This window comes from Nyctibius grandis, chromosome 17, assembly GCF_013368605.1.
Source record: "Nyctibius grandis isolate bNycGra1 chromosome 17, bNycGra1.pri, whole genome shotgun sequence".
Classification (NCBI taxonomy): Eukaryota; Metazoa; Chordata; class Aves; order Nyctibiiformes; family Nyctibiidae; genus Nyctibius; species Nyctibius grandis.
In genome coordinates, this window is record NC_090674.1 from 10,178,369 (window position 1) to 10,206,296 (window position 27,928).

General features: G+C 61.8%; 3 protein-coding genes across 6 annotated transcripts; all 3 read right to left on the bottom strand.

The window, feature by feature from the left end:
* Positions 1 to 3,489: 3,489 nt before the first annotated feature.
* On the bottom strand, positions 3,490 to 12,044 carry ETV3 (ETS variant transcription factor 3). 2 transcript variants are annotated; one of them, XM_068414684.1, is made up of 5 exons: positions 11,917 to 12,044; positions 10,426 to 10,488; positions 9,272 to 9,509; positions 7,129 to 7,244; positions 3,490 to 4,723 (listed from the first exon to the last, which is right to left on the bottom strand). In XM_068414684.1, the coding sequence occupies exons 2-5, from the start codon at positions 10,469 to 10,471 to the stop codon at positions 3,546 to 3,548; spliced, it is 1,578 nt and encodes a 525-aa protein (XP_068270785.1). In that variant the 5' UTR covers positions 10,472 to 10,488; positions 11,917 to 12,044; the 3' UTR covers positions 3,490 to 3,545. The 2 variants fall into 2 exon arrangements, with proteins under 2 accessions (XP_068270785.1, XP_068270786.1); XM_068414685.1 differs by lacking the exon at positions 11,917 to 12,044 and adding an exon at positions 10,923 to 10,943.
* A 1,807-nt stretch (positions 12,045 to 13,851) lies between these two features.
* LOC137671537 (SLAM family member 5-like) lies at positions 13,852 to 18,446 on the bottom strand. The gene is made up of 6 exons (XM_068415133.1): positions 18,377 to 18,446; positions 16,338 to 16,667; positions 15,230 to 15,514; positions 15,037 to 15,156; positions 14,806 to 14,897; positions 13,852 to 13,926 (listed from the first exon to the last, which is right to left on the bottom strand). Exons 1-6 carry the CDS (start codon positions 18,444 to 18,446, stop codon positions 13,852 to 13,854), a joined length of 972 nt encoding a protein of 323 aa, XP_068271234.1.
* Positions 18,447 to 20,280: 1,834 nt separating this feature from the next.
* On the bottom strand, positions 20,281 to 26,677 carry LOC137671425 (SLAM family member 8-like). Of its 3 annotated transcripts, none has more exons than XM_068414994.1 (7): positions 26,555 to 26,677; positions 23,557 to 23,898; positions 22,866 to 23,159; positions 22,637 to 22,756; positions 22,442 to 22,533; positions 21,209 to 21,316; positions 20,281 to 21,099 (listed from the first exon to the last, which is right to left on the bottom strand). In XM_068414994.1, the coding sequence occupies exons 1-7, from the start codon at positions 26,622 to 26,624 to the stop codon at positions 21,055 to 21,057; spliced, it is 1,071 nt and encodes a 356-aa protein (XP_068271095.1). In that variant the 5' UTR covers positions 26,625 to 26,677; the 3' UTR covers positions 20,281 to 21,054. The 3 variants fall into 3 exon arrangements, with proteins under 3 accessions (XP_068271095.1, XP_068271096.1, XP_068271097.1); XM_068414995.1 differs by having other exon boundaries at positions 21,192 to 21,316; XM_068414996.1 differs by lacking the exon at positions 20,281 to 21,099 and having other exon boundaries at positions 21,204 to 21,316; positions 22,453 to 22,533.
* Positions 26,678 to 27,928: the final 1,251 nt, after the last annotated feature.

Genomic DNA, 27,928 nt, shown 5'->3' on the forward strand with positions numbered 1-27,928 from the left:
ATAATGATAATAATGATGATAATAATGATAATAACGATGATAATGATGATAATAATAATGATAATTATAATAAAAGATAATAAGAATTAAAGCCACGAAAGGGGCTGGCCCCACGGTGTAAGCACCAGCAGCTCCATCCCTTCATCCTCTCCCGACACAGATCCCTTCTCTCTGCTTAGAAATCAAATTAAAAAAGAAATTAAATAAAGGCCCCGAGCCACGGCCCCCACCCCAGCCCCTTTCCTCTGGAGAAATCCTGTAAAAAAAAGGCCCAGGGCAGGGGAAAGCCGCCCTGGTCAGGGCAATGGTTGGCCTCGGTGATCTCAGAGGTCTCTTCCAACCTGATTGATGGGCTCAGGGCAAGGATTTAAGCCAGTTTTAGTTAAATCCAACTTAAATTTGACTTTTCAGGTTTCGGGTTTAAACAAAAAATCTCCAAAAATCCCCCCAAGAGCATCTTGATCCGCAGCGACTCCGGATCCGGCCTTGCAGAGACGCCGCTCGAGGCCCGGCCGCGGCGCAAAACCCGCCAAGAACGGAGCTACCAGCAGAAATGCTTATTTAAAAGGTTTATTTAACTTTTTAATTTGAGGTAAAATACTTTTTTTTGTCGTTTTTTTTTTTTGTTATTTTTTTCTTTCAACTTCCATAACAAAATACAGAGCTATCGGATACCCCTGGAAAAAAATATGTATATTATACATATATTTCTATAACATTACATCATATATATATAATATATATATGCAAACTTTTTTTTTTTTTTGTTTGTTTGTTTGTTTGAAGAACTTTATAGAAAGTGGAACGTCTAAAGGCACTGCACAAGGGAGTATTTCAAGCCTACTTTACACGGTTATGTACAATTCCACCCACGATCCAGCCCGCTCTCCGCCGACAGCCAGCTCCAGCCAACCCCCGGCCCCGCAGCGTGGGTGCACCCACACGAATCCCTGCTGAATCCAGTCGAGTAAAGTCAAAAGAACATGCTTCAGGAAAAAAAAAAGTGATTTTTTTAAAATAAAATTAAAAAAAAAAAGTTTCTATCAGTAAATAGTTTCTCCTTAAAAGCACTCTAAAAAAAAAATCAAATTTTTTTCTTAATCTGATTACGATTATTTCAAACCAAAAGAAATTCATTTTTTTTAAAACCCACCAGGATGCATAAGAGCAAAAAAAAAATAAAAATACCCCACAAGTTACTTTTAAAAACAAAAACATAATTATGGAATAAATAAAAAACAAGGGACAACCGAGCAACGCGATGGGCCGCCGAGGTTAATGCTTCGCAGAGGGGCTCTTCCTCCTCCTCCTCCTCCTCCTCCCCTGGGTTTGGGGAGGGGACGCTGGCCCCAGCCCGGGGCTCGCTCAGTCCTACCAGGCTCGTTGCAGCGTGGGGGGGACGTGGCGAATCCTCCCTCGATCGTTTGTGGGTTTTCCCCCCCAAAACTCTCTTCCCGCTGGTTGTCCGCTTAAAAGTCTCTTTCCTACAGCTTCTCTATGACTAAACAAAGCAAAAAATGGTTTAAACATTAACATGCTCTTGATTAATTAATACAGGTGGACGTGGAGATTTCAACCATTTAAACTTTACAAGTTTAAATATTTTGGCACATCGGAATAGATATATATAATTTTTTTTTTTAATTTTTTTTTTAATCGTTTCTTATTTAAAATGTATTTATAAGCGCCCTCCCCTCCGAGGCTGCTCGGCGAGGTGAAGTCTGGTGGGGAGGAGCCCCTGCCTCGCACCCAGGTGACCCCCTGAGTTGGGGGGGGGGGTTGGGGACACGCTGTGGGGGGATCAGGGGGTGCACAGCCCCCCCCCCCCCCCCAGCCCATCACCCGCAGCCGGTCACTGCTCCGTTGTCCTGAGAACCTGAGTCCTTTATCCCTGAACGCCGCCGGGTCCGCAGTGCAATGGCTTTGAACACCCCCCTCCCCTCCCCAGCGCCCCAAAACCGAGTACAAACTTTTTTTTTTTTGCCTTAAGAAGGGCGAGAAGGGCGGCTCCCCCCCCCCCCCCCAGAGCCCCCTCCCCAAAGGGAGCCCACCTCTGGGGGGGGACGATATGCATTACTGATGGGAAAGGCCTCGTGTTTCTGAATTCCTGAGTTCACTCGCTCGAGGGGCTCCTTCCCCCTCGTCCTCCGGGTGTGGAGGTAAATCCAGGCGTGGGGGGGGTCCGGAGGCGAAGCGAGGAGGGGGCTGAGCTCACCCAGGGATTCCAGCATCCCCCGGTTACCCCGCACGCCGCGAGGCTCACGCAGCCCCTCTCTACCTGCCTAAAAGCGTCTGCAAAGAAATCCTTGTGCTCACACCAGCCCCGGCAGCGCCCGAGCCCCGGCCAGGAGCCACCTGCCCGCACACGCCTACGGCCGCTCTCTGATCCCTGCTCGAGGAGATCGGTTGTTTCCAAACCCCCTTTTCAAGGAATCGTGTGGGATTCGTCCCGACGCAGGGACGTTCCTCGAGGGGGAAGTTAATCAGCCTAACGAGAAACCGCGTAGGGAAAAAATAAGCAGATTTATAAGCAAAAATACAGCGAGATTTACACCGCCCCTCCGCTCCCCATCGCTTCGAAATCCTAAAAAAAAAACCCTCTGCAAAACCCAACCTGGGCCCAACGCACCCGGGGCTGCCGCTGCTGCCAGCAGACCCCGCTCTAAAGTGTACACGTAGTTAAGGCATGAGTCAAAGTGATAGGGGAACCAAACAAAGGCAAGAAGATTGAACAAAGCTCCTGTCATTCCTTCTCCATGAACTCACCAACAAGCGTTTCAGCGTTAATCTTCCAATCGCTCCCGACTCCACCCAGACAATTAGGGGGAAAGGGAAAAAAAAAAAAAACCACCTAGGGTACATTTTAATGCGTCTATTAAAGGCATTAGGTTATTTTTTTTTTTTCCCACCCCACTCCCTTCCCTGAAAGATTATTTTTTTCTTTAAAAATATTTTGCTCATGGCTTCTGCAGTATTTCAGAAAGGCGAAAAGGACTAAGGTATCCTGAAGCGCTACTGCCAGGGACACGGCTCCCTCTCCAGCAGCGGCCCACCTTGACTTTCAAATTGTCTTTCCACCCCATTCCCTGCTCCACAGACAGTGCAATATTCCCTCGCCCCGAAAAAAAACCACACCCAGGACACACGGCACGTCTCGAAGGGGCAGGAAATCCTCTCCCACCGTCGTGCCACGCTCCGTATATCAAAATAAAAAGGGAACTAGATGAATTCCGAGATTCCTGCTGCTATAAATACTAGCGCATCGATAAAATAGACCGTGTCTGGAGCTCCTCCGTCCCGGTGGAGGCCTCAACCCCGCTGGAGTCCATGCAAGGCTTCCCTCGCCTCTCCTAAGCGGAGCAAGACAACCGCGTCTCACCTGCAAGTCAACAACGAAAACAAAGAACACAAACCCCCCCCCACCCCCTCCCCTCTAAGTTTCTAGAATTACCAAACCAGGCTAGCCCCAGCCCCCCGCCCGCCCCCCACGCTCTGCAACCTTGCTACATAAATACACGGATGTTTTCAGCGCGGCTCCTCCGGGTTTAGGTGTCGGAGGCAGCAGCCGCGGCCGCCACGGCCTTGGGAGCCGCCAGCAGGTGCGGGCCGCCCAGCTCGCCGTTCCAGTGGACTCGGCCGTTGTGACGCTCCTCGGGGCCGTCCGCCTGCCGGTCGCCGTTCCAGCGACGCTTGAGACGCAGCTTGGGAGGCATCAGGGCGTCCTCTCTCTTCTCCTGAGCGCCCGCTTCTCCGGCGGCCTCTCGGGATGGCTTCTCCCCGCTGCTCTCCCCTTGCTCCTGGGATTCTTCAGCCGAGAAACCGGCCTGGCTGGGTGCCGCTGGGGCTGGGTGCCACGATGGCGCGGCCGGTCTGGCAAACACAGGCCCTTTCTCCTCTTCCACGCCGGAGCCTTCCTCTCTCTCGCTTTTCTCTTTTCCTTTCGCCGGTGGCTCTTCACACTCTGCCTCCTTGTCCACCGCGGGCTCGACCTTGACCCTGGGAGGAGGAGGACTGGCCAGCTGGGGGGCCGCCGGCTCCTCAGCGCTCTCCAGTCTCTCTCTGTTTTTACGCCCCACGGGCGGAGGCTGGAGCTTGATGGGGAACTGGGGCTGCTCCTCGAGGGGCATTTGGCACTGTAGTGGTGGCACCATGAGCGGGTAGCGGGGGAAAGTCCGCGGGCTCAGGTGGTAGTTGAAGACGGAGCAAGCTTGCGAATGCAGGTAGTGTTTCATTTCCTCGGGGTTAAAAGAGAAGCAGCTGCTCCCCGTGAAGGGGCTGAGACCCGGCGAGGGGCTGTAGGAGAAAAGGGTGGGAGTCAGGGACAACGCCGGAGAGATGGGGACGTTGAGGACCCCGCCGCGCCCCGGCAGAGGGGACACGGCAAAGGGGCTGTGGGGATCCGGGTACATCCCGGGCCTGGTGAAGAGAGGGAGCATGATATCGGGCTTGCGCTTCTGGTGGTTGACGCCGCCGGCGCCCACGGCGTTGCGCGAGGCCATGAGATCCACGCCGCGGCGCCAATCCGAGGAGGCGTCCTCCAGCTCGGGCATGTCCGGCTTCCTCTCGCCGCCGTCACCCAACGCTTCTGGGTTGGATGGGACCAGGGAAGCAGCGGAGAAGCGACCCGGCTGGGCATCTTCGGTGGGAGAGTGGCTGTCCAGCGGTGGGAAATGGAAGCGGGACGAAGCGGTGGGGACGGGAGGAGCGCTCTGCGGCACGACACCTGGGGCAGGGAGGGGGGGAAGAGAGAGTAGGGGAGAGAGTTAAAGAGTGTGGTTGGCGAGGGAGTTAAATCACAGGTTAAGAGCTGCTTTTCGGGCTGCACCCGCGGGCGTTTGGAAGAGTAACACAAAAATACCAACGTGGTATCACCAACGTGGCAGACAATTAGACGGGAGGCGCCTTTCCCATCTGCTCCCTTCCCCTGCGTAGCTCCAGTCTCCTCTGCCCACCTCAAAACCTCGCCACTTCTGGGGAGGAATCTTCTCCTCCCTCTGCCCCGGCTGAGGTTTCGTGAACCTCCAGTGCCACTGAAATCACTTCCACTTTCGGACGCCCTCCCCTGACCTCCTCGCTCTGGTTTACCCAGCGAACGTCTCGCCGCCGGTGCGTTGGGAGCACGGTTAAGCAACCGCGCTCCGACGCCACCAGCAAACCTCAAGCTCTGACTGAAAGTCCCTGATTTGTGCTTTTCTGGGAAGAAATCTCCTCTCCGACGTCGCTGCCGGCCCCTCTTCCACCGCCACACCTACGGAGCCGCCTGCCTACGACGTACTCGTGCCGTAACGAGCCACATTGAGGCAAAACTCTTCCACCCGCTTTCTCACCTCCACAATTCTCCCTTCCCTTCAAAACTGCACGAGCCCAGAGAAGAAACCCGATTCCAGCGCCCCAAACAGGTTTGATATCCCAACCCCCCATCCCAGCCAGAAGGAAAGAAAACAGGTTGTAATTAGACAAGTGCATTCCAGTTCTCCAAACTTCTTTTTTTAAATGCATGCCCCAGAGATAGGAGGGAGTGGCTGCAAACAGGGAAAAGGAACAGCAGTGAGCAATATTGAGCTGGAACTGCCCAGACTCGTTGCTGCAAGTAATTATAGATTTGCAGCACGGCTTCGTACTACATCTTACACCCCCATGCTTTGGCTGAGGACTCCTGGAGAACACATTCCCTTCTCGCCGCTGCCATAAAGGCAGCGTGGCCCACACAGGCGAAGCACAACGCCTTGATGAATATTTCTAATCTCCCAGCCCCGTTTTGAGGTTACTGGTTGCTTAGAAGACAATGCCTTGAGATCACGTTCGTGCTCGCGCCCAGGCTGGGACTCCCCGGGGTGGGGAGGGGGACGCGGGTGGCTTCAAGCGCCGAGCAGTCACCACCGTACGTGGGCAGAGCCTACACGAGCGCCGATGAGAAATACTCTTGCCCACACATAACCTGTTTTTTTTTCTCAGCCGCCGGGGTTTCAGAGTCAACATTCAATCCCCACTTTCCCCTGCTCTTTCTCCCTGCTAGACGAATCTTCAAGGCTTCCCCTGGGGCACCCTCCACGAGGTGCTGGGAGAAAGGCTGGTGCAGGCGCCTCTGCGTTCGCCCTCTTTGCTGCGGAGTCTGCAGTCTCGCTGTAATGACTTCCAGAAGGTTTTGGGTTTTTTTTTTTTTGATGGACTCGATGGCCACTAATTTCCCTGGCTGCGTGGTGGCTCTGCAGTTATGGAGCTGGAGAAATCTAGCTATGAGGGGGGGCTTAACTCCACCAAAAAGGACCTTGTGAACAAAGGACCCTCTTCCAGCGAAGCCGTAGCAGCACTGCTGACTCCAGGACAACCCCAGAGCGAACTCCTGCTCCCAGGCAAGAGACTCAAAGGCCTTTTAGGATGAGAAGGGAACCATTACGCTCCGTTCCCAAACCCTTTTTCGTTATCCTGGCTGTCAGCACGCCGTTCTGCCGCAGGGAGAATCGAGAAATACCTGTGATTTTAGTCAAACTCAGACGAGTTGCTACGCTTCTCTGCGCTCGCTATTGCGTTACTCCGAGCTCCAGACAGAAGCTGGTTAAGAAAAGTTCCTTTTGATATAAAAAGGAGCAGAACTGAAGCGAACGAGGGGCCTTGGCAGAAGCAGGGAGGAGAGCAAACTGCTGTTAAGCTGCGACCTTTCCGTGCCCCACCGTGCACCTCTAAGCTCCTTGTCAAAAAGGGTCACACTTATATGGCACCATAAAGTGACGTGACAAGCATGTGAGCGAGGCAAGGTCCCCGCGACAGAGCTAGGGTGTCTTAGCCCAAGGACACCCACCCCCCCGAGAGCAAAGCAAAGCAAACCCGCAGCACCCATAAAGACAAGTCCAACAAAGAAGCTCAAATAGGAAACCAAAATGCCTCCAGTCTCCCCCCCCGAAGACAACCACAGCTGTGGCTGGGACAAACCCGAGGGCAAGAGCAGATAAAGCTTTATCAGCGCCCAGACATTCCCCCCCCAGCAGCACTGATTGCCCCGGCAGTCTTTTAAGTGTAGGAGATGACTGATAGGGGATCTGCAGAGGCTGCGGGGTCGGTCCCGGCCCTGTTCCACACACCAGGAGAGGTGACAGCTCAAAGCAGCAGCCCCCAGCACCCCCCACTCACCATTAGGCCGAATGTTGATGAAGGGGTAGTTGGGCATCACCAGTTTGTTGAAGTTGAACTTGTAGGTAAACCTTTTGCCTTTAGTCTTGTGGAGAATCCTCTTGTTGTAATAGTATCTGTTAAGGAAAGCCAAAGAGAGCCATCAAGGCACGTGGTGACTGCGTAAAGGTCTCGTTTCTTTTAGCGCCATCAACACCCACCTCTGATGTAGCTACAAAAATGAAGTTGCCCAGAGAATTTGTTATTAATACAATAAAATCTTAGTCGATCGGGAAGTTTCCAAGCACCACTCAACTCCTCTGACAACCCATTCTTTAGCAGTAAGTTTCAAACCATTTTACAGGTTCAAACCATTCAACCATTCATGGTTCAAACCATTTTATGTTTCTTAGAACGTGTGGGAAAAGGTGAGATCCTGAAGAGGAGCGAAAGCCGAACACCAGGCCAAGCCTGTACACGCCGTTCTCACCCCTGTCCAAACTGGGACCGGTGCCATGGGCTGAGGGGGTCTCACACAAGCATCCTGCACGGTGCTGGCACTTACCTCCTTAGTCCCACCTGCACGAATGCCCCGCAGCCAGCAGAACCCACCGCGTGGGCTGTGAGCACCCGGGGAACGTTACAGGACCCAAACCAGGAGGGGGAAAATTCAGGTGAACCTGCGCTAAGGCACAGAGCCTGACAGAGGGGAACGTGCACCTGGGCTGGGGCAGGACAAAACTCAGTGGAGCTGAGCAAAAGGGACCGGATCACCCCAACAGCCTCCGATTTGTTTTTTATTTCTGCAATCTTCAGAGCCCGGGGCGTTGTAACAGGGGCTGGAAATGGGGCGAGCTGGCTTCTGCAGCTCTCCCGCCCGTGAGCAAGCTGCTTCCCTTCTGTTCACCCACTCGCACCTTCCGAACGCTCCCTCGCCTTCGCAGGCGGTGTTGGTCGGGGCTGCGGAGGGCAACCAGCCCTGCTCGCCCTCCTGCCTCCCTTCCTCACCTTCACAGCACCAAACGAAGGCAGAACTCTGCAGCAGAGACAGCGGGTTTAATCCCCACCGCAGCCTCCTCCCCGCTTACACCACCAGTTTATCCTCAGCCTCCTCATACTGGTTACAAAGCTGTTACACACGGTTCAGCGTCACCGTTGTATTTAAGAGGCAGATGAACACCCAGGGCCCGTTGCCACAGTGCCAGCACCCAGAGCAGGGCCAGCCCTGAGCAGGAGCAGGGAAGGAGCCGCAGATCCCGAGCTGAAGTGGCTGCTGATACCCTCTGCTGTCACACTAGGCATCAAGATGCCAAGACGTGATCGGTGTCGGCAGGTGGAGGCTATTTTCCACCCCCATGCACCAATTACAGCCTCGGTGCCACTCAATTTATTGTTTCCTTCCTGTTCCAGGCCGAGACTCTTGTGTTTGCTGCCTTGTTTGTCTTTGTCAGCTCCACCCAGGAGGTATCAGAGGGCGTAAGGCAGCGAAGTCCACGTTACAGGCTGATAATGCCAGAACCCAGCCACTCCTGCTTGAAATGGTGAAATATTTCAGAGGGTCGTGCTAGTCTTGAGGCTTTGGAGTTGTGAAGTGCCAAGTGAGGAATGCTCAGCCCCCATCTCACACGGGTGTCCTTAAGGATACCCAAATTCGTGTCATCAGAGCTTAGGAAACACTCAGCCCAGCCCCTCACCTTGGGACTGACACCCAACCTCTGCCTCGCACGGATTTAGCGGTAAGAGGCAAGTACAGATCATGTTAGAAAGGGGAGTTGCTTTCTCTGAACCAGTACCCTTGATGGGGTGATAATAGAGTAACACCTCTGCTTTCCTCCCACACCTTCGTTGCTCAAGCCAGCGGCAGAGATGGCAGCTGAGAAAAGGGACAGAAAAGCTCCCCGGAAGGAAGGAAGCCATCCTGATAATGACAACCTGAACTGGAGGTGCAAATTTACACCGTGACAGCACGGTGAACCAGGGACTCCCTCCTCTCTCTCTCTCTCATCACACCCATGTCAGACCTACCTGAGCAAAATGTGATACAAACCTCCCCAAAATACAGGTGCCACTGAGCCAGGGCCGGAATATCTACAGTGTTACCCAAATGAGGCAGGGAAGGAGGGCTCCTTACCAGCCCCGCACCTCCACGGAGACTCCTGCTCACCTCAGAGCCCGGCTCAGCTTGTCGTAGTTCATCTGGGGTTTGCATTTTCTCCTGCCCCACAGCCGGGCCACTTCGTCAGGGTCCTTGATGACGAACTCCCCGTACTCGCCCTGCTGCCAGGCGATGACATGGCGGAACTCCTCCTTCTGCAGCAGCTCCAGGATGAAATGCCATAACTGGATCTGTCGGGAGCCGGGGCTGGACTCGGTTTTGTAAGCCCACTCTGGGAAATGATAACCTTGGAAAGGGCCAAAAAGAAAAGAAAAGGCATTCAGACAGCGACAGGAGCTCACCGCTGCCAAGCTCGACTGCGTATTTATCGTGTTATCTCCAGAGTGAGATCACAGAGCATCGCTGGGGGCTGGAATTCCATTAAACATTCAACGTGGAAGCAGAGAAACGTGACTCTCCTACTCATTTTCACGCTCATTTTAGCCCCCTCTCCTTGGAGAATCCCCAACCAACCCAAAAAGGGTTAAGCTCAAAGGGCCGTAAGCACGAGGAGCAGCGGAAAGGAGCCTAAAAGCTCGAGACATCGCTACAATTTGGCCTCCAGGCGACTGAAATAAGGTGAATAATCCTGAACGGAGCGTTTGGCGCGCTGGTGGGGAGGGGGAAGGCGACTCCAGCTCCCCCTTCTCTCAGAGCACGCAGCCCGCTCCAGCCTCAGCTGCGCCGGCAGATGTTTCTGAGCGCCTGCCAAGTTCGGCTTTCTCAGAATAGTTTCCCAGCCCAGCTACTAACGCGAGGCTGGTTGGTTGTTTTTTTTTTATTATTTTTTTATTTTTTTTTTTTTTCCTCTTTCCAGATCATCGTGGCCACGATTTCAGGCTCCGGCAGCGTGGAAGAAGTCGCATCGCACACTCCAACGCCACCCCCACCACTACGGCGGGCTGCGCCGGAGATAAAAATCAGGCACGAAGCTGTACCAGAGCGGAGAGGATCCACCTTAAAAATATAAAACACCTCTGGGAAGATCTATTTGCGTATGAAACCCAGCGCTCTTAAACTCGCCGAGCAGACATCTGATGGATCCTCGCTCACACACGGCTTTTGCCCACGTACGAGAGCTTAATCCTGCCTGAGCTCCTTTATCCTGGGGGAAAAAAAAAAAATCATAACAGCTGAACAAGTCAGCTTTTAGCCTTCCTTACCTCCTCCTCCTTCTGGCTTATCCACAATGCTGCAGCCTGCTTTCATTTTCTCCCTCCTGCTGACTGCGAAACAGAAGGAAAGCGGCATCAGCGGCACCGAGGCGCCGTTATCACGACGGGCGCTTGGAATTTCGCCGGTGAAACCACCTCGAGCCGTAGCCCTGCCCCGGGCTTCTCCCTCCCCAGCACCCACGTTCGTGTCTTTCCATCCCCGCCGCCAAAAGCCGCCGTTTTAATCCCGGCCTCGCCGTTAAAGCCGGGCGAACGCAGCGCGGCGGGGCCGGCAGACAGACAAAACAAGCCAAACACAGTTTGTCTTCTGTTACTAGACGGGCTCGGCTGCCAAAATACACAAGCTGCTGAGCTCGCCCAGATGTACCAGCGAGGGAGAAGGAGAAGGGAGAGGGGGGGGGGGGATAGAAAATCCCGGCTCCCGCTCCCCGGTGGAGCCGCCACATCTGATTCCAATCGCTTTCGGGGGGCTCGGGAAGCGCTACCTGCGAGCGCCGCGGAAATCAGGCGTCGCCGTGTGTCCCCCACCGCAAAAAGAAAAAAAAAAGGTAAAAAAAAGGGCTCCGGGGAGCAGCAGCGGCGGCTCCGGGGGAGCCCCCCCCCCCCCCCCGCCCCGTCGCCCTCCCAGCCCCCGGGAGGCGCCGGCCCCGCTCCGTCCCCGCCGGCCTTTCCTGCTTTGAACTGTTCAAAGGATGGAAATGGCTGCCAGGAGGAGCCCAGGCGCCGCGGCGGCGGCCGGGCCCGGGGCTGCCGGGCTCCCGTTACAGCAGCTCTGCCACCGCCGCCGCCGCCGCCCCCTCCGCTCCCCGCCGCCGGCCTGCCCCGGCCTGCCCGCCGCTCCCTCCCCTGCCCCGGGCGGGGCACCGCCGCGCCCCCCCACCCTCCACCCCCCCCGGAGCTCCGGGAAGGGCCCAGGCCGCCGCCGCCGCCTCCCCGTCGCCGCTAACCCCCCCCCCAGGGACGAGCCGCCTGGGCGACCCCCGCGCCCCTTCCCCCGCCGGGCCCTCCCGCTTACCGGCTCCCACCCTCCCCACGGCCGTCGCAAACCGTACGCCCCCACCGCCATCCTACCTACCGAGGCGCCCGGTTACCGGCAGGGCCCCCCCACTACGGCTCCCCGGAGCCGCACACCGTTCCCGCAGCCCCTCCCACCGCGCGACCCCCGGTAACCGGGGGCTCCCCGTTTACCCCCCCGCAAGGCCTCCAATACCCCCCCACACACCATCCCCAGCATCGCCGCCAAAGGCCTCCGGTAGCCGGGCCCGCCGCGGCCTCCGCCTCACCGAGGGCCTCCCGGTTCCCGGGGCACCCACGTCCCCCCCCCCCCGCCTCCGGTAACCAGCCCTCCTCGCCAAGGCCTCGCCGGCAGCCGCTCCCCGGGCCCCCAGCACCACCGAGCCTGCGCGTCCGGGGCGGCCCCACCGGAGGCCGGGAAGCGGCTGTGGCGGCGGTTCGGCCGCGCCCGACACCGGGACCCACCTGCGTGGGCGGCGGGGGCGCCGGGCCGGGTCCGGCGGGTGAAGCGGGTGCGGTGGGGCGGCGGAGCGCGCCCGGGCCGCGGTGCCGATGCGGGGTACGCGCCGCTCGCCTCCCTGCTGCCGCCGCCGCCGCCGCTGCCTCCCCCGCACGGCCGCCGGAACCGGAACCGCCGCCACCGCCCACACACTTCCGGGCACGCGCCCACGCGCTTCCGCTTCCGCTTCCGGCCCGCGCGGGAGCGCGCACGCACGGCCCCGCCTCCCCCGGCCCGGCGCTGCGACGGGAGGCGGCGAGGGACAAGGGAGGGCGGAAAGCGGAGGGGCCGGCGGGGGGGACGGGATCCACTGTGAACGGATCCGGGTGTGCGGGGATCCGGGTGTGAACGGAACCGGGTGTGAATGGAACCGGGTGTGCGGGGGTCCGGGTGTGAACGGATCCGGGTGTGAATGGAACCGGGTGTGTGGGGATCTGGGTGTGAACGGAACCGGGTGTGCGGGGATCCAGCTGTGAATGGATCCAGCTGTGAAAGGATCCAGGTGTGAATGGATCCGGGTGTGAATGGATCCAGGTGTGAATGGATCCAGGTGTGAATGGGTCCAGGTGTGAACGGATCCAGGTAAGAATGAATCCAGGTGTGAAAGGATCCAGGTGTGACTGGATCCAGCTGTGAATGGATCCAGCTGTGAATGGATCCATGTCTGAGTGGATCCAGGTATGAATGGATCCAGGTGTGGATGGATCCGGGTGTGAATGGATCCATGTCTGAGTGGATCCAGGTATGAATGGATCCAGGTGTGAATGGATCCGGGTGTGAATGGATCCAGCTGTGAACGGATCCGGGTGTGAATGGATCCAGGTGTGAATGGATCCGGATGTGAACAGATCCGGGTGTGAATGGATCCAGGTGTGAATGGATCCGGGTGTGAATGGATCCAGGTGTGAATGGATCCGGGTGTGAATGGATCCAGCTGTGAACGGATCCGGGTGTGAATGGATCCAGGTGTGAATGGATCCGGGTGTGAATGGATCCAGGTGTGAATGGATCCGGATGTGAACAGATCCGGGTGTGAATGGATCCAGGTGTGAACGGATCCAGGTTTGAACGGATCCAGGTATGAATGGATCCAGCTGTCAATGGATCCGGGTGTGAATGGATCCAGGTGTCAATGGATCCAGCTGTCAATGGATCCGGGTGTGAATGGATCCAGCTGTCAACGGATCCAGGCGTGAATGGATCCAGGTATGAATGGATCCGGGTGTGCGGGGATCCAGGTGTGAACGGATCCAGCTGTGAATGGATCCAACTGTGTGGGGATCCAGGAGTGCAGGGATCCAGCTGTGCGGGGATCCTGGTATATGGGGTCCAGCTGTGTGGGAATCCAGTTGTGGCTGGATCCAGCTGTGGCTGGATCCAGCTGTGTGGGGCTGGGCAGCGTAGATGGGCTTCGGATCCCTATTTACCAGATGTGAATGATGGGGATCGAATCGACACGAGCTGCTCGAGCCGAGGTGTCGATGACGAACACGATGGGCTTCGGCCCCCACAAATCACCCACAGCTCGCCTTCGCCTGCCTTTATTGGAGTCCCCAGTGGGGGGGGGGGGGGGGGGGGGGGGGGGTTGGGACCCCCCCTCCAGCCCGTCCCACACCCCGTCCCCGCTGGGGTTTGGGGAAAGGGGATGTGGCAGCCTCCGGGGATGCTGCTCGCCACCCCCCCGAGTCCCGCTGTGCCCCACAGCAGGGGTGGGGGGACACGGAGTGGGGAGGGGACAGGAGACATTGGGGGGGGTGGACATGAGTGTCCCTCAGCCCACAGCACCTGTGGGGGCTCGGTGGGCCCTGTCCTGCTGCTCCATCCTGCTTGGGGACAGAGCCGGGTCCCTCCGGGGGTGTGGGACGAGGACGGGGCCCCCCCGGTGCTCACCGGGGCGGGGGTTAGGCGAGGGGCTGGGCCCAGCTGCCCGCGCCTGCCTGCACCTCGCTGTAGATGGTGGTGGGGTGGTCTCGCTGCTGGGGGCCAGAAAACAGGGAGAAACCCCCCCTGAGCCACCGGCCCTTGGGTGGGGGGACAAACCCCTGGGGACACGGTGGCCCTGGAAAGAGCCCTTCAACGTCCCCTCGTGGCACCTCCCCGTCCACCCCCGGTGAAGCACGAGGAGCGTCGGAGCGATGCCGGGAGCCGCATCCAGGACGGGGCTGAGCGAGGGGCTGCGTCCCCCCCTCAGGGGACTTGGGGGACACGGAGGGACCCTCAGCCACAGCGCCTGGAGGGGAGGGCTGGAGGCCAGAGCCTGGCCCTGGCATGAGCCAAATTCAGCCCTGGCATCACCGTGCCATGGGCCAGGAGCCAAATTCAGCCCCAGCATCCCTGTGCCATGGGCCAGGAGCCAAATTCGGCCCTGGCATCACCGTGCCATGGGCCAGGAGCCAAATTCGGCCCCAGCATCCCTGTGCCATGGGCCAGGAGATGAATTCAGCCTTGGCATCGCCATGCCATGGGCCAGGAGCCAAATTCAGCCCCAGCATTGCCGTGCCATTGGCCAGGAGCCAAATTCGGCCCTGGCATCACCGTGCCATGGGCCAGGAGCCAAATTCGGCCCCAGCATCCCTGTGCCATGGGCCAGGAGCTGAATTCAGCGCTGGCATTGCCGTGCCATGGGCCAGGAGCCAAATTCGGCCCCGGCATCACCGTGCCATGGGCCAGGAGCCAAATTCAGCCCCAGCATCCCTGTGCCATGGGCCAGGAGCTGAATTCAGCCCTGGCATTGCCGTGCCATTGGCCAGGAGCCAAATTCGGCCCTGGCATCACCGTGCCATGGGCCAGGAGCCAAATTCAGCCCTGGCATCCCTGTGCCAAGGGCCAGGAGACAAATTCGGCCCCAGCCTCACCCTCTCGTCCGCCTCCGGGGGGTTTCTCCTCCGGATCTCGGTGTACGGCTGCTCCGGCGGGGCATCCTCGCTGGAGGGGCAGGCGAGGGCGGCTACGGAGAGAGGAGCAGGCGGGGGTGAGCGGGGGGGTGGCCAGGCTGCGGGGCAGGGGGGCATGGAGACACCCCAGTTCAGGCAGGGGCAGACAGAGCAAAAGCCAGTTCCCTCTTTCCTGGCTCTGGCAGCGCCCACCTCCCTCGCCCGCTTTCTTCCTCCTCTTCTTCCTCCACAGCCAGCCGATGCCGAGCAGGGCTCCCGCGCTCACAGCCAGCAGCACCGGCCACACGTGCCACCTCCGCCAGCCACGCGTGTCTGCGGGGACAAGCCGTGGTGGGTGCCAGGACCCCCCTGGATAGGTGGCACTGGGTGTCAGAGGGGGTTTTACCCTGCTGCTGGCACAGGGTGTCCAGGCGGACAGAGGTGCTCCGCTCCTGGGTGGGATTTCGGGCCACGCAGGTGTAGGTGGTGTTGAAGGCGCTGGCGGGCACAGCCAGGCACAGCGTGCGGCTGTCCTCGCAGAGCTGTCCCCATGTTGTCCCCAGGGAGCTGCTGAGCTGCCAGGCAGCCTCAGCGTCGCTGCCAGCTGGCACCCAGCACCTCAAGGTGACGTTGCACCCTTGGGTGCCGAGGGAGAGCTGCTGGTGCTGGATCTCCGGCACAGGCACTGGCCCTGTTGGAGGTGCAAATAAACCCTGTCACAGCCCACCCAGGGACACCCCGGGGACACCCTGGAGACACCCTGGAGACACCCTGGGTCACCCCGAGCACACCATAGGACACCCTGGAGACACCCTGGGACACCCCGGAGACACCCTGGGACACCCCGAGGACACCTTAGGACACCCATAGGACACCCTGCGACACACTGGGGACACCCCAGGGACACCCTGGGACACCCTGGAACACCCCTGGGACACCCTGGAGACACCCTGGGACACCCTGGAGACACCCCTGGGACACCCTGGAGACACCCTGGGTCACCCAGAGCACACCATAGGACACCCCAAGGACACCCTGGGACACCAGGACACCCTGGAACACCCTGGGACACCTTGGAGACACCCTGGGTCACCCAGAGAACACCATAGGACACCCCAAGGACACCCTGGAGACACCCTGGGACACCCTAGAGACACCCTGGGTCACCCCGAGGACACCATAGGACACCCTGGGACATGCTGGGGACACCCTGGGACACCCCTGGGACACCCTGGGACACCCCGGAACACCCCGGAACACCCCGAGGACACCCCGGGGACACCCTGGGTCCCTCAGGGAGGGCGAGCTGGGCTGGAGGGGCAGCGAGAGGGCGTGGGAAGGGGAAGAGCACGTCGGGGTGAGTCGCAGTTAGTCATGAACCCAGGAGAAACCCCCGTGACAGACGCTCAGCAGCGAGAGCGATTTCTCTTCCCCTTTCCCGGGCGCAGAAGGGTTTTATCACCCACGGGCCGGTCCCGACGGGGCTGTAAACCCGCCGCTGCGCAGCCGCTCACCGTAGACGGAGAGGTTGAAGGACCGATCCTCCACCAGCGCCGGGTGCAGTTTGATCCGAGCCCCGTAGACCCCGCTGTCGCCCCGCTCCAGCGCCCTGATCCTCAGCGCCGTCGCGTTGAACATCTCCAGCCGCTCCTTGAAGCGGTCCTGGGGGTCCGGGCGCTCGAAGCCACTGGGGCCAAACTCTGCCACTTGGATGGTGGCACCGGCGCCGGCTGAAAAGCTCCACTCGATCTCCTTCACCGTCTTGTTGGGGGGCAGAGCCGGGGAGAGCAGCACCGACCCCCCCAAAATGCCGTTCACCCGCTGGGGCTGGGCAGCCGTGGTGCCTGGCCGGGATAGGGGTGGGCTGGAGGACAGGGACCCCCAGCAGACCCCCCGTCCCTGCCCGCAGCCCCCCCAGCTGAGGTCCCCGTGGTCCTCCAGTCCGCTGGAGCTGATTCATTTCATCCTACACCCATCACCTCCCTGCCAGCAGCCGGGCACCACGCACGAAGCTGGGCATCCCCAGGGACGCTGGGTGCTTGTGGTGCCTTCCCAGTGTCACCCAGTGTCACCCTACGCTGTGCGAGGGTCACCCCCACGACAGGGACCAGCCAGGGCTCCGCGGAGAGGATGGGGATGCTCTCCCCACCGCGCCTGCGCCCAAGTGAGGCTCAAAGCAGGGCAGATTTGAGCTTAAACCTTCGGGAAATGTCCCCACGGGTCCCGGTGGGGACAGGGACCTTCCGTCCAGGGCTGTGGGGCAGCTCAGGGCTGAGCTTTTGGGGTGCTGTATCCCCGGGGTGACAGCGAGATGCCCACGCCACGGGATGTGGCTCCGAGATGCCAAATGCCGTGAGAAGCCTCCACGGGTGGGGGATGGACGGACGGACGGACAGACGGCCGCATCCCCCCCCCGTAGGGCCCACCCTGCACCCCGGCTCGCACGCTGCTGGCTTCCTGCACCCTTCGGGGCCGGCTCCGGCTTCGCCCCCCAGCTCCCCGCAGCCGCTGTGGTTTGCAAAGAGGAAGGCGAGGGCGAGGGGAGCGACGCGGCCGGCAAACCGCGGCGTCGGGGGGTTCGTCACGAGCCGTGGACCCCCCCGCACCCCCCTGGTTCGGGAGGGAGCAAAGGAGGGGGGTTCATTGGAGTGCCACCGCGTCGGGTGCTGCCGGGGTGCTGGGCTCGGTTCAGCAGCCGTGCCCGGTGACACCGCGGTGTCCCGCCTGTCCCCGGGGCACCCACCCATCTCTGGGGCACCCCCCCATCTCCCTGCCCACCCCCCAGCCCCTGCCCACTCCTCGCACCCACCCAGCATGTCCCAGGTGCCACCGGCGGCTGCGGGGTGCGAACCCCCCCCGACCGAGGATGCGGGTACGTAGCGGTGGTGCCGCGGCACAGCCGGAGCAGCGCGGGGGCCAAGCCGCCCTTCGGCCCCCCTCTTCCTCCTCGCAGCTCACCCCTCCTCCTCTCCTTCCCCCATAACCCACCAAAGTGAATTTTCCCTTTTCCTCTCATCGCTGCGCCCAGCGGCAGCCACGGGAAGGAGCAAAGATCCCCGGGGTCCCAGCCCCCTTGGGGACCGTAAATCTCTCGGGGGGGACCATAAATGTCTCAGGGGTTGATTTATGCCGGTAGTAAATCGAGGAGAGGAGGCTGAGCAACACCCCGCATCGCTTCCCCCATGGGCTACCAGCCAGCAGCCCCGGCTTGCCCCACGCCAAGGAAGCCCCGGTGTCCCAGTGCATCGCCCCCGGCTCCTTCGGGGGGGGAAATCCCGTTCTCACCCCTAATATCACACATATTTTTGGGGTTCATTTTGCAACTGGGACACAAAGCCACGCTCCCCAGGGCTCTGCCACCACCGCCTGGTCGCTAATAAATGGGGTTCCCTGATAAATGGGGGTCGCTAATAAATAGGGGTCACTAATAAATGGGTGTCACTAATAAATGGGGGTCACTAAGAAATGGGGGTCACTAAGAAATGGGGGTCACAAGCATCAGAACAGCCGTGGTCCCCTCCCAGCGTGGCTCCAGCCCTCCCCTCACACCTACCTGCCACCACGAGGAGCGGGGCCAGCAGCCAGGGGACATGGGGACATGGGTGGCCCAGTGCCATCCCCATCACTGCGACGCTGCGAGCTCGATGCCTTGATCTCAGCTCTGCGGGACCGGCTCCGGGGGAGTGACCATGCAAATCTACCCCCGTACAGCACCGCACCTTCCCCGGGGGAGTGGCGATGCGGGGACAGCACGGGGACACCGCGGGGACATCGCTGAGCCCCGGCCGGAGGGCCCCTGCCGTGGGTCGGGGTCAGTGGGATCTCACCCTCCTGCTGCACCAAGGGTTTGGTGCTGGTCCCTGAAGCCCCCGAGCTGGTCCCAAAAGCCCCCAAGCTGCTCCCTGAAGTCCCCAAGTTGGTCTCCGAAGCCCCCGGGCTGGTCCCTGAAGTCCCCAAGCTGGTCTCTGAAGTCCCCACACTGGTCCCTGAAGCCCCTGAGCTGGTCCCTGAAGCCCCTGAGCTGGTTCCCAAAGCCCCCAGGCTGGTCCCTGAAGTCCCCACACTGGTCCCCGAAGCCCTCGGGCTGGTCCCTGAAGCCCCCAGGCTGGTTCCCAAAGCCCCCAGGCTGATCCTTGAAGTCCCTGAGCTGGTCCCTGAAGCCCCTGAGCTGGTTCCCAAAGCCCCCACACTAGTCCCTGAAGTCCCCACACTGGTCCCCAAAGCCCCCGGGCTGGTCCCTAAAGTCCCCACACTGGTCCCTGAAGTCCCCACACTGGTCCCCGAAGCCCTCGGGCTGGTCCCTGAAGCCCCCAGGCTGGTTCTCAAAGCCCCCAGGCTGATCCTTGAAGTCCCTGAGCTAGTCCCTGAAGCCCCTGAGCTGGTCCTTGAAGCCCCCGAGCTGGTCCCTAAAGCCCCCAGGCTGGTCCTTGAAGCCCCTGAGCTGGTCCTTGAAGTCCCTGAGCTGGTCCCCGCTGCCCAGCCCCTGTTTTCCCCCCCGGGAACAAGGTACAATAAACGAAGGCAGGAGCCGGATGCCACCTCTTGGGTAAACAGCACCAGCTGTGCCCTGCTCGGTGCCCAGCGCAGCCGGGAGGAGGACGAGCCCTCGGTCCCCACCGCGGGGCCGGGCTGGGGTGGCTGCTCTGCCCGAGGGTTCGCCTGGCTTGGCATCGAGGGGATGGGGTTCCTGTTGGCTTGGAAACGTCCTGGTTGGGCTCCCAGCACCCGCGATGTCCTGTCCCCTGCACCCAGGACGTCCTGTCCCCACACCCGGGATGCTCCTGCCTCCACACCCGGGATGCTCCTGTCCCCACACCCTGGATGCTCCTGTCCCCACACCTGGGATGCTCCTGTCCCCTACACTGGGGATGTCCTGTCCCCCACACCCGGGATGATCCTGTCCCCACACCCAGGATGATCCTGTCCCCACACCCAGGATGATCCTGTCCCTACACCCTGGATGCTCCTGTCCCTACACCCGGGATGCTCCTGTCCCCTACACCCGGGATGCTCCTGTCCCTACACCCGGGATGCTCCTGTCCCCTACACCCAGGATGTCCCATCCCCTGCCCCGAGGCTGCAACATCTTCACTTGAGCAGCTTTCGCTGAACCCAAACCCCACCACAGCAGCAGCAGGAGACGTGTAAAAGAGGAGCAGGGCTCTGGGGACAGCCCTGCCCTGTCCCCACGGTCACTGTCACCCCTCGGGGCTCCCGCTGCAGAGTCAGGCTGTGAGAGGCCCCCGGGTTTGGGGGGGATTTGGGGGGCCGGGCTGGCCCCAGGCAGCACACGGACACGAGTGGAGGTCACGCAGGGCTGGGGGTTTCTTGGGGTGCAGCCCCAAAGCTTTGCACGGCCCCGGGGTGCTTTGAGCACACGGATCCACGCGTGGCTGCACAGAAACACGTGTGCACACACGTGCCCACACGCCTGCCCACGCCACCAGCTCTCCCCCGTGATCTCACCAACATTTATTTGCTCTTTTCACAACGGCGGGAGGGTCCGGCCGAGCGAGGGGCCCCGTCATGGTGCTGGACACCCCCTCCGTTGTGACGGGGCTACACAGGCGACAGCGATGGGGTGCGGGGGGGGAAGCGGGGTGCTCCTCGGTGGAGCCGTGGGTGACGGTCCCTTCTGCATCCCTCCGTGGCCCCGGAGATGCCACCCGGGTCCGCTCCAGTTGGAGCTGCGTGGGACAGGGCTGGGGGGGCACCCCGGCGTCCCCCTTCTCCGTGTGTCTGCGGCAGCGGCGAAGCGGGTGGGCAGGTCCCCTCCACGCAGGTTTGTCCCCACAGAGGGTCCCTGTGAGGCCCTGGGGGGAGCTGGAGGTTGGGGGAGGTGGGCTGGGGAGGGGGGGGCTCACTCTGCCCCATGGGGTCTCATCCTGGACCCACAGCGCCGTGCCGAAGCGGCGTGGCCCCGCTGGCACCGGGATGTCCCCCTGCCCTCCCCAATGTCCCCAGCCCATGGTGGTGGTGGCATGTGGGAGGTGAATCCGGGGTCCCCCCCCATCCTGGGGCATCTGGGGACCACGGAGGGTCCCCCAGCTTCGCCGCTGCAGCCGCTCATCTCTGATCCCGCTCCCCACACAAGTCTCGGAGGGTGTCAGACAAGGGGGTTGGAGAAGAAGCGGAGGGGGGGGGGGGGGGAAGCGTCACCCCGAGACAGTGCATCCCACCCCCGGAGCCGAAACGGGGGCTGGGGGGTTTGGATTTGGCACACGATGCACTTCACAGCCCTTCCGGAAGGTTCCGATGCTCCGGCTCTGCGGGTGCCTGCGGGAGGGGGAGAGGAGCCCTTCAGCCTCGGTGGGGTGAGGGCACAGAGCTTGGGGGGGGGGGGTCCCCACATGCTGCCCCCCCCGCACCTGAGGGTCTACGTCACCTCCTCGGCCGTGTCCTCTGGCGCCCGGCGGATCTGCTCGTAGACGGTGGTGAGCGGTGCCTTCTGCGGCGGGCTCTGCTCGGGGTTATTTTGGGGGTGACTGAGGGCCTGCGACAGAAATTGGGGGGGGTGGTGAGGGACCCGCCGGCCCCGCTCCCCTCCCCGGCCTCGGGGAGCCCCTGCGGGGTGCTCTGCCCCGGCACGGAGCCCAGCCTGCACCCATGGGTGTCCCATGGGGCCAGGATCCCACTATGGTTGGGACTCTTGGTGTGGCTGGGACCCCCAGTATGGCCAGGACCCCAGTATGGCCAGGACCCTGGTGTTGCTGGGACCCCCTGATGTGGCTGGGGACCCCCTGATGTGGCTGGGACCCCCTGATGTGGCTGGGGACCCCCTGATGTGGCCAGGACCCTGGCGTGGCTGGGACATCCAGTGTGGCCAGGACCCCCGGTTTGGCCATGACCCCAGTATGGCCAGGACCCCAGTATGGCCAGGACCCTGGTGTTGCTGGGACCCCCTGATGTGGCTGGGGACCCCCTGATGTGGCTGGGACCCCCTGATGTGGCTGGGGACCCCCTGATGTGGCCAGGACCCTGGCGTGGCTGGGACATCCAGTGTGGCCAGGACCCCCGGTTTGGCCATGACCCCAGTTTGGCCAGGACCCCAGTTTGGCCAGGACCCCCAGTATGGCCAGGACCCCCAGTATGGCCAGGAACCCCAGTATGGCTGGGACCCCCGGCATTGCTGGGGACCCTGTGATGCCATGACCCCAGTGTGGCTGGGACCCCCAGCGTGGCCAGGACCCCCTGGTATAGCTGGGGACCCCCTGGTGTGGCCGGGGACCCCGGTTTGGCCAGGACCCTGGTGTGGCTGGGACACCCAGTGTGGCCAGGACCCCCTGGTGTGTCTGGGGACCCCCAGTGCTGCTGGGACACCAGTGTGGCTGTGACCCCGACATGGCCAGGACGCCAGTTTGGCCAGGACCCTCTGGTGTGGCTGGGACCCCCAGAGTTGTGGGGACCCCAACGTGGCTGGGACCCTCGGTGTGGCCAAGAACCTGGTGTGGCCATGACCTTGGTGTGGCCAGGACCTGTGTGTCAGGTCCCCAACATGGCTGTGACCCCAGTGTGGCCGGGACCCCTGGTATGGCTGAGGACCCCCGGTGTGGCTGTGACCCCCCCCCCCGGCACAGCCCTCCGCGGGTGGCAGCCCCCAGCCCCCCGGGGGCCTCACCTGGTCATTACCTTCCGGGGGGCTCCGGCGCGCGATCTCGGCGTACTGGGGGTCGGAGGGGCTCTCCTCGGCGGGCACCGTGGGGGTGGCAGCTGCAGGGGAGCGGGGGGGCTGAGAACCACCCCCCATACACACTCCCCCAGCCCCCCAAAGCCGTGCCAGCTCTCAGGGAGGGTGGGGGGGGGCTTCACTTGCCTGGGTCTGCTGCCTTCTCGCTGTTCATCCGCCAGCACCAAAAGGCTCCCCCCAAACTCACTGCCAGCAGGATGAGGGTCAGGACGATGTACCCCGACTTCGAGAAGGACGTCTGTCCCCCTGGGAGGGCAGAGAGAGGCACTGAGTGGTGCCAACCCCCCCCTGCCCTGTGCCAAGCCAGCTGGCTGGCATCAGACCCCTGAGCCCTCCCCGGGGGCCAGGGGCTCACCCCCGCTCTGGCAGATGGTTTGCAGGTCGAAGAGGACGACCCGCTGGTCTGCAGGGTTGCTGACGGTGCAGGCGTAGGTGACGTTGGTGGCGGTGGGTGGCAGGGCCAGCCGGAGGGTGGTCCCGTCCGGGGAGAGCTGGTGGCCATCGGAGGTGAGGTCCCGGATGACGTTGTCCCTCTTCCAGGTGACGTTGACGGCGCCTTTGCCAGCGCCTTGGCACTGCAGCGTGAGGTTGCACCATTCCAGGGTGCTGGCCAGGAGCTGGCTGCGGGTGCGGGGGCTCGGCACCGCCTCTGCGCCCGAGGGGGGGGACAGGATCAGCGCGGGGCCGCGGGGATTTCACCACCCTGCTCATCCCCACCGTCACGCTTGTCCCCAGCGCGGCACGGCACGGCCACCCCGGGGAGATTGTGGGGTTGCAGGCACTGGGGTGCGAAGGTTGGGGTCTAACCTAACCCTGGCAATCCCCATCTCTGCTCCGTGCCTCAGTTTCCCCACCTGCAAAGGCTGGGGTCTAACCTAACCCTGGCAATCCCCATCACTGCTCCGTGCCTCAGTTTCCCCACCTGCAAAGGTTGGGGTCTAACCTAACCCTGGCAATCCCCACCACTGCTCCGTGCCTCAGTTTCCCCACCTGTAAAGTTAATGCTCACACTCGAGGCTCTGCCAAACCCCTGCGCAGCCGCTCACCGTAGATGGAGAGGTTGAAGGACCGATCCTCCACCAGCGCCGGGTGCAGTTTGATCCGAGCCCCGTAGACCCCGCTGTCGCCCCGCTCCAGCGCCCTGATCTTCAGCGCCGTCGCGTTGAACATCTCCAGCCGCTCCTTGAACCGGTCCTGGGGGTCCGGGCGCTCGAAGCCACCGGGACCGAACTCTGCCACTTGGATGGTGGCACCGGCGCCGGCTGAAAAGCTCCACTCGATCTCCCTCACCGTCTTGTTGGGGGGCAGAGCCGGGGAGAGCAGCACCGACCCCCCCAAAACGCCGTTCACCTGCTGGGGCTGGGCCCAGGCTTGGCCGAAGAGCAGCTCTGCGGACAAGGCAGAAAGTCACTGGGTGCGTGGGGACAAGATGGGGACAGAAGATCCTCGGGGACGGGTCCCTTTTTGGGGGGATGAAGCAGCACGTCCCTGCCCTGACACAGCCTCCTCTGCACCTCTCGGGGCTGGGGACGGCGATGTCCCCCCTAAAAAGCCCTATATTCCAACGGAGCCGCCTCATGCTCCGGCAGGGAGGGCAGGATGGCGACCGGGTACCCAAACCCACGAGGCACCTCGTGGTTCAGATGCGGGTGCCCCATCTGAACGGTGCCAGGGCTGCGGCCGGGCTCTCACCAGAACACCGCTCCAACAGAGCCTGCGAGGAGTTGCCAGGCAGCACCTGCCAGAGCTCCCCGTCCGCCCGCCCGCGCGCCTCGGCCGGGGTGCCTACGGAGAGAGGGATGGGGGTCAGGGCGACGGCGGGGGCCCTGCACCCATGAGGGATGGAGCCGCCTCCGAGACACCGGACCAGGGCAAGTCCTGCAGGGATGGAGTTGGCTGCCTCCAGCCCGAGCAGCTCCCCCAGCCCCAGGGGCAGGATTCAGCCCCAGGGGCAGGATTCAGCCCCCCCCAGCCCCAGGCGTAGGATTCAGCCCTCCCCGACCCCAGGGGCAGGACTCAGCCCCTCCAGCCCCAGGGGCAGGACTCAGTCCCAGGGGCAAGATTCAGCCCCCCCCAGCCCCAGGGGCAGGACTCAGCACCCCCCACCTCCAGGGGCAGGATTCAGCCCCCCCCCACCTCCAGGGGCAGGACTCAGCCCCCCCAGCCCCAGGGGCAGGACTCAGCCCCCCCATCCCAGCCTCCACCATCAGGTTTTTTTCGGCAGCACCGCCAGCTCTCTGTGGAATCACGCCGGGCGCCGCTCAGCACCGCCGCCCTCGCTCCTGGCAGCTCCCGCCTACCCACAAGCTGTCTCCTCTGCCGGCCCCAGCCCCCGCGGCCCCCCACGCCCCTCTGCCACTGGGCTAACGGCCCCCCTCTCTCCCTGGCCTCGTCCCACCGGGGTGCCCAGTCATTGGGACGGCGAGGTCGGGGCGAGCGGCTTTGTCCCCGTCCCACCTGGGACGGGTCCCCGCGATGGCCGGGGTGACAGGTCCTGCATTGCCTCTGTGCACCCCCCTCCTCTCCCCCCGCCGCAGGGAGACAGAAGCAGATGAGCCTCTATATTAAAGCAGATTAAACACAGACATCCGAGGGTTTACTCCGTATAAACCCCTCGAGCAGCCCCACGGTACGAGCTGCCTCTTCGCTTCGCTGTGTAAGAAGAGCTCCACGTCGCTGGAGCTTCTGGTTGCTCTGATCCTGCTTATCCCGGGCTCCAGCCCCCTTCTTCCAGCTGGATCTTAAACCTGACCGAATTCCTCATGGTTTTTTCCTGGTTGACTGCGAAGTTTTGGGCGATTTTCATGTCGCCACGTGGCTCTCGCCCAGCGGGGAGGGAGGATGCTGAGCCCGTGAGTGGGAATGGGGGGATACAGGGTGGCGAGGGGGTGCTGAGGCACCAGGTTTGGGGTTCAGGGGGGACAGGAGGGGACAGCCACCACCCTGAGTAGGAGAAAGGAGCTGGGGGGAGCCCTCCTCTTATGGAGGAACCCGGGCAGATGCTCTTCCCCCATCCCCGGCTGCTGCCGTGCGAAGGCTGGAGGTGCCCGTGTGCCCCGGGCATCCTCCCCGTACCCCTCCCCGGCGACTCCCCCATCCGCCAGCCCCGGCTCTCCCGGGGGGGGGTGTCCCCGCCGGCTGCCCCCGCACTATTGTACGAGCGGCCGGAGGAAATGACGGCTGGGAAAAGGCGGCCGGTGCCAGGGCTCCAGCCGCCGCCTCGGCACCCACCCAGCCCGTCCTGTTTACCCCGGGATTCAGGGGACCCGCAGCCCCGACCCCGCGGCGGAGGATAAACACGTTGATGCTCGACGCATCGCGATGCATTCGGCACCCGGATTAATCCCACTCAGCTCTCCATCACCCCCTAAAACATAAGAGCTCCGGGGGTGATTTTAGCCCAGGGTTTATCCACCGCGAGCCGTTTCTCATCACCCTCCCCGCTACGCTCTGATATCAAATCATCTTGATCAAAGAAACCAGCTGGAAAACTCCGAAGCGCCGTTAACAGCCTATTTTCCATCTAGATATTTGTCACGAGCGTGGCAGGGCTGGCACCTTGTGCCACAGCCCTCCTTGCCCCGTGCCCGGCGACAGCCCGTCTTTGCTCGTGAAGCCAATTAATCGTTCGGAAGATAAACCCTCCCTGCTAATCTGCCCGGACTATTAGATGCTTTCTGTAGGAATTGGAGGTTTTATGGGAATTATTAAATGTGCGGATTAGCACGCGGGGAATTAAGGGGATTCCTCGCTCCTGCTTTACGTAAGGAGCCGCTTCGCAGCCCGATCTGGTTCAAGGGCTCCGGGGGAGGGGACAGCAGCACCCCACGGTAGGGGTGAGGGGATGGAGCCAGGGGGATGGAGCCAGGGGGTCCACGGCCACCACCTCGTTACGAAACCCCCTCGTTAAGGCTGAGAAAGGCCTCGCACCCAGGCGGGAGGGATGGATGGGGTGGGCAGCCCTGCCCGCAGCCCACCCTGCCACCAGGCTCCCCGGGGGGGCTCGGGCTCGGTGGCCCTGGCAGTGGCCACCCACGCACTCACCTGGCCCGAGGCTGAGCAGCGCCAGGAGCAGCGAGGGCAGCCGGGTTTTGCTCCTCAATTCCCCCTCCATTTCTCCTCTTCGGGTTCTTCGTGCGGCTCCAGTGGGCAGAGTCAGCGGCAGGAGAGACGGGGAGGAGCAAAGCCGCCGCTCGCCGCAACCCGTAGGAAGCGGAGCATCGCGGGGCGCAGCCGGCTTATTAATTAGCTCGCCAGAAATGATTAGGCGGCCGGGGGAAGCGCGGAGGACAGGCACCACCGAGGATGCCAAGCGAGCGTGGCGGGGGCTGCCGGTGACCCCCGACCTTGCCGCATCCCTCCTCAGCCCGGTTCGGTGCCCGGATTAACGGTGGTGATGCCCGGGGCAGCCCTGGCAGGTCTCCCGCTGGCCCTGGGGATGCCCAAGGGGCTCGTTGAAATGGGGTTTCTCAATATCAAGAGCGATTCCCTGGGGACACGCAGGGAGCGGGAGCACCCTGGAGCTGGGTGGTGGGAGCACTGCCAGCTCTGCTCCTGGGGCAGGGGGGTGTGGGGGTGCCCGAGCACCCTTGGGTGCAGAAAGCAGCACAGGAGGGGGTGTCCCCGCGTGGCTGTGAGGTCTTGGCTGAATCACAGGGTATGCACCCGGGGCACAGATGCCCTGGCAGGGACTGGCAGCAATGTTGAGGCAGCTCTGGACCTGCCAAACCTTCCCCCCAAGCCCTGATGCATCTCTCTCCCCTCAGGGGGCTGCAGAAAAGCCCCCCCCGAGCCCTCTCAGCCATGATTTAGGAGCTCTGAGCTGCTGCGGGGGCCGTGGCTGGGAGGAAGCGCTTTCCATCAGCTTATTTTTTATTTAAAACCTTCGGCAACTCGAAGCGGAAAACAGGGAGGGGGGAAAAGCAGCCTCCGCAGCCCGGCTGCTCTCCCTGCGGCAGGACAGGGCGTTCACCGCTCCCCGCCTACGAGCAACATCATTAACCTGCCCCCAGGGGACAATTAACTCCAGCCCTTCTCCTGGGGCACCTTCAAATGAGGATCCTCAAAGTGCTGGGGAAACTGAGGCCAGCGTGGGGGGGACTATGAGCTGTTCACGGCCAAAATTGCCCGTCGGGGTCCCCCCGAGTGGAGCGGGCAGGGGCCGGACACGCTGCCCACTCTGCCAGTTCCTCCCACGTCTCTCGAGGGAAGAAGGGAAATGAAAGTTGCTGAGTTGAATTTTCCAGCTAACGGGGAAAACCGGCCGGTCCTCTGCGAGGCGAGGAAGAGGAGAACGATGCGGCTGGATGGCACGAAGGCCAACCACCCAGAGACGGTTGGTGCTCCCCGGGGAGGACGCCAGCTCTTGGGCAAGGCAGGGGCTTCCTCCTGCCTGCGGGGCAGCGCTGAGGGGTTTCG

Excerpts from the sequence above, each read along its gene's own strand:
- ETV3 (XM_068414684.1), bottom strand. The coding sequence starts at position 10,471 with ATGAAAGCAGGCTGCAGCATTGTGGATAAGCCAGAAGGAGGAGGAG. Across the intron at positions 9,510-10,425 it reads TAAGCCAGAAGGAGGAGGAG|GTTATCATTTCCCAGAGTGG; the intron begins GTAAGGAAGGCT and ends GCCCTTTCCAAG. Across the intron at positions 7,245-9,271 it reads AAGCTGAGCCGGGCTCTGAG|ATACTATTACAACAAGAGGA; the intron begins GTGAGCAGGAGT and ends TTTCCTTAACAG.
- LOC137671537 (XM_068415133.1), bottom strand. The coding sequence starts at position 18,446 with ATGGGGATGGCACTGGGCCACCCATGTCCCCATGTCCCCTGGCTGCTG. Across the intron at positions 14,898-15,036 it reads GAAGAAAGCGGGCGAGGGAG|CCGCCCTCGCCTGCCCCTCC; the intron begins GTGGGCGCTGCC and ends CTCTCTCCGTAG. Across the intron at positions 13,927-14,805 it reads CCCCGGAGGCGGACGAGAGG|CAGCGAGACCACCCCACCAC; the intron begins GTGAGGCTGGGG and ends TCTGGCCCCCAG.
- LOC137671425 (XM_068414994.1), bottom strand. The coding sequence starts at position 26,624 with ATGGAGGGGGAATTGAGGAGCAAAACCCGGCTGCCCTCGCTGCTCCTG. Across the intron at positions 22,757-22,865 it reads AACCATCTGCCAGAGCGGGG|GGGGACAGACGTCCTTCTCG; the intron begins GTGAGCCCCTGG and ends CTGCCCTCCCAG. Across the intron at positions 21,100-21,208 it reads CAGAGGACACGGCCGAGGAG|GCACCCGCAGAGCCGGAGCA; the intron begins GTGACGTAGACC and ends CCCCTCCCGCAG.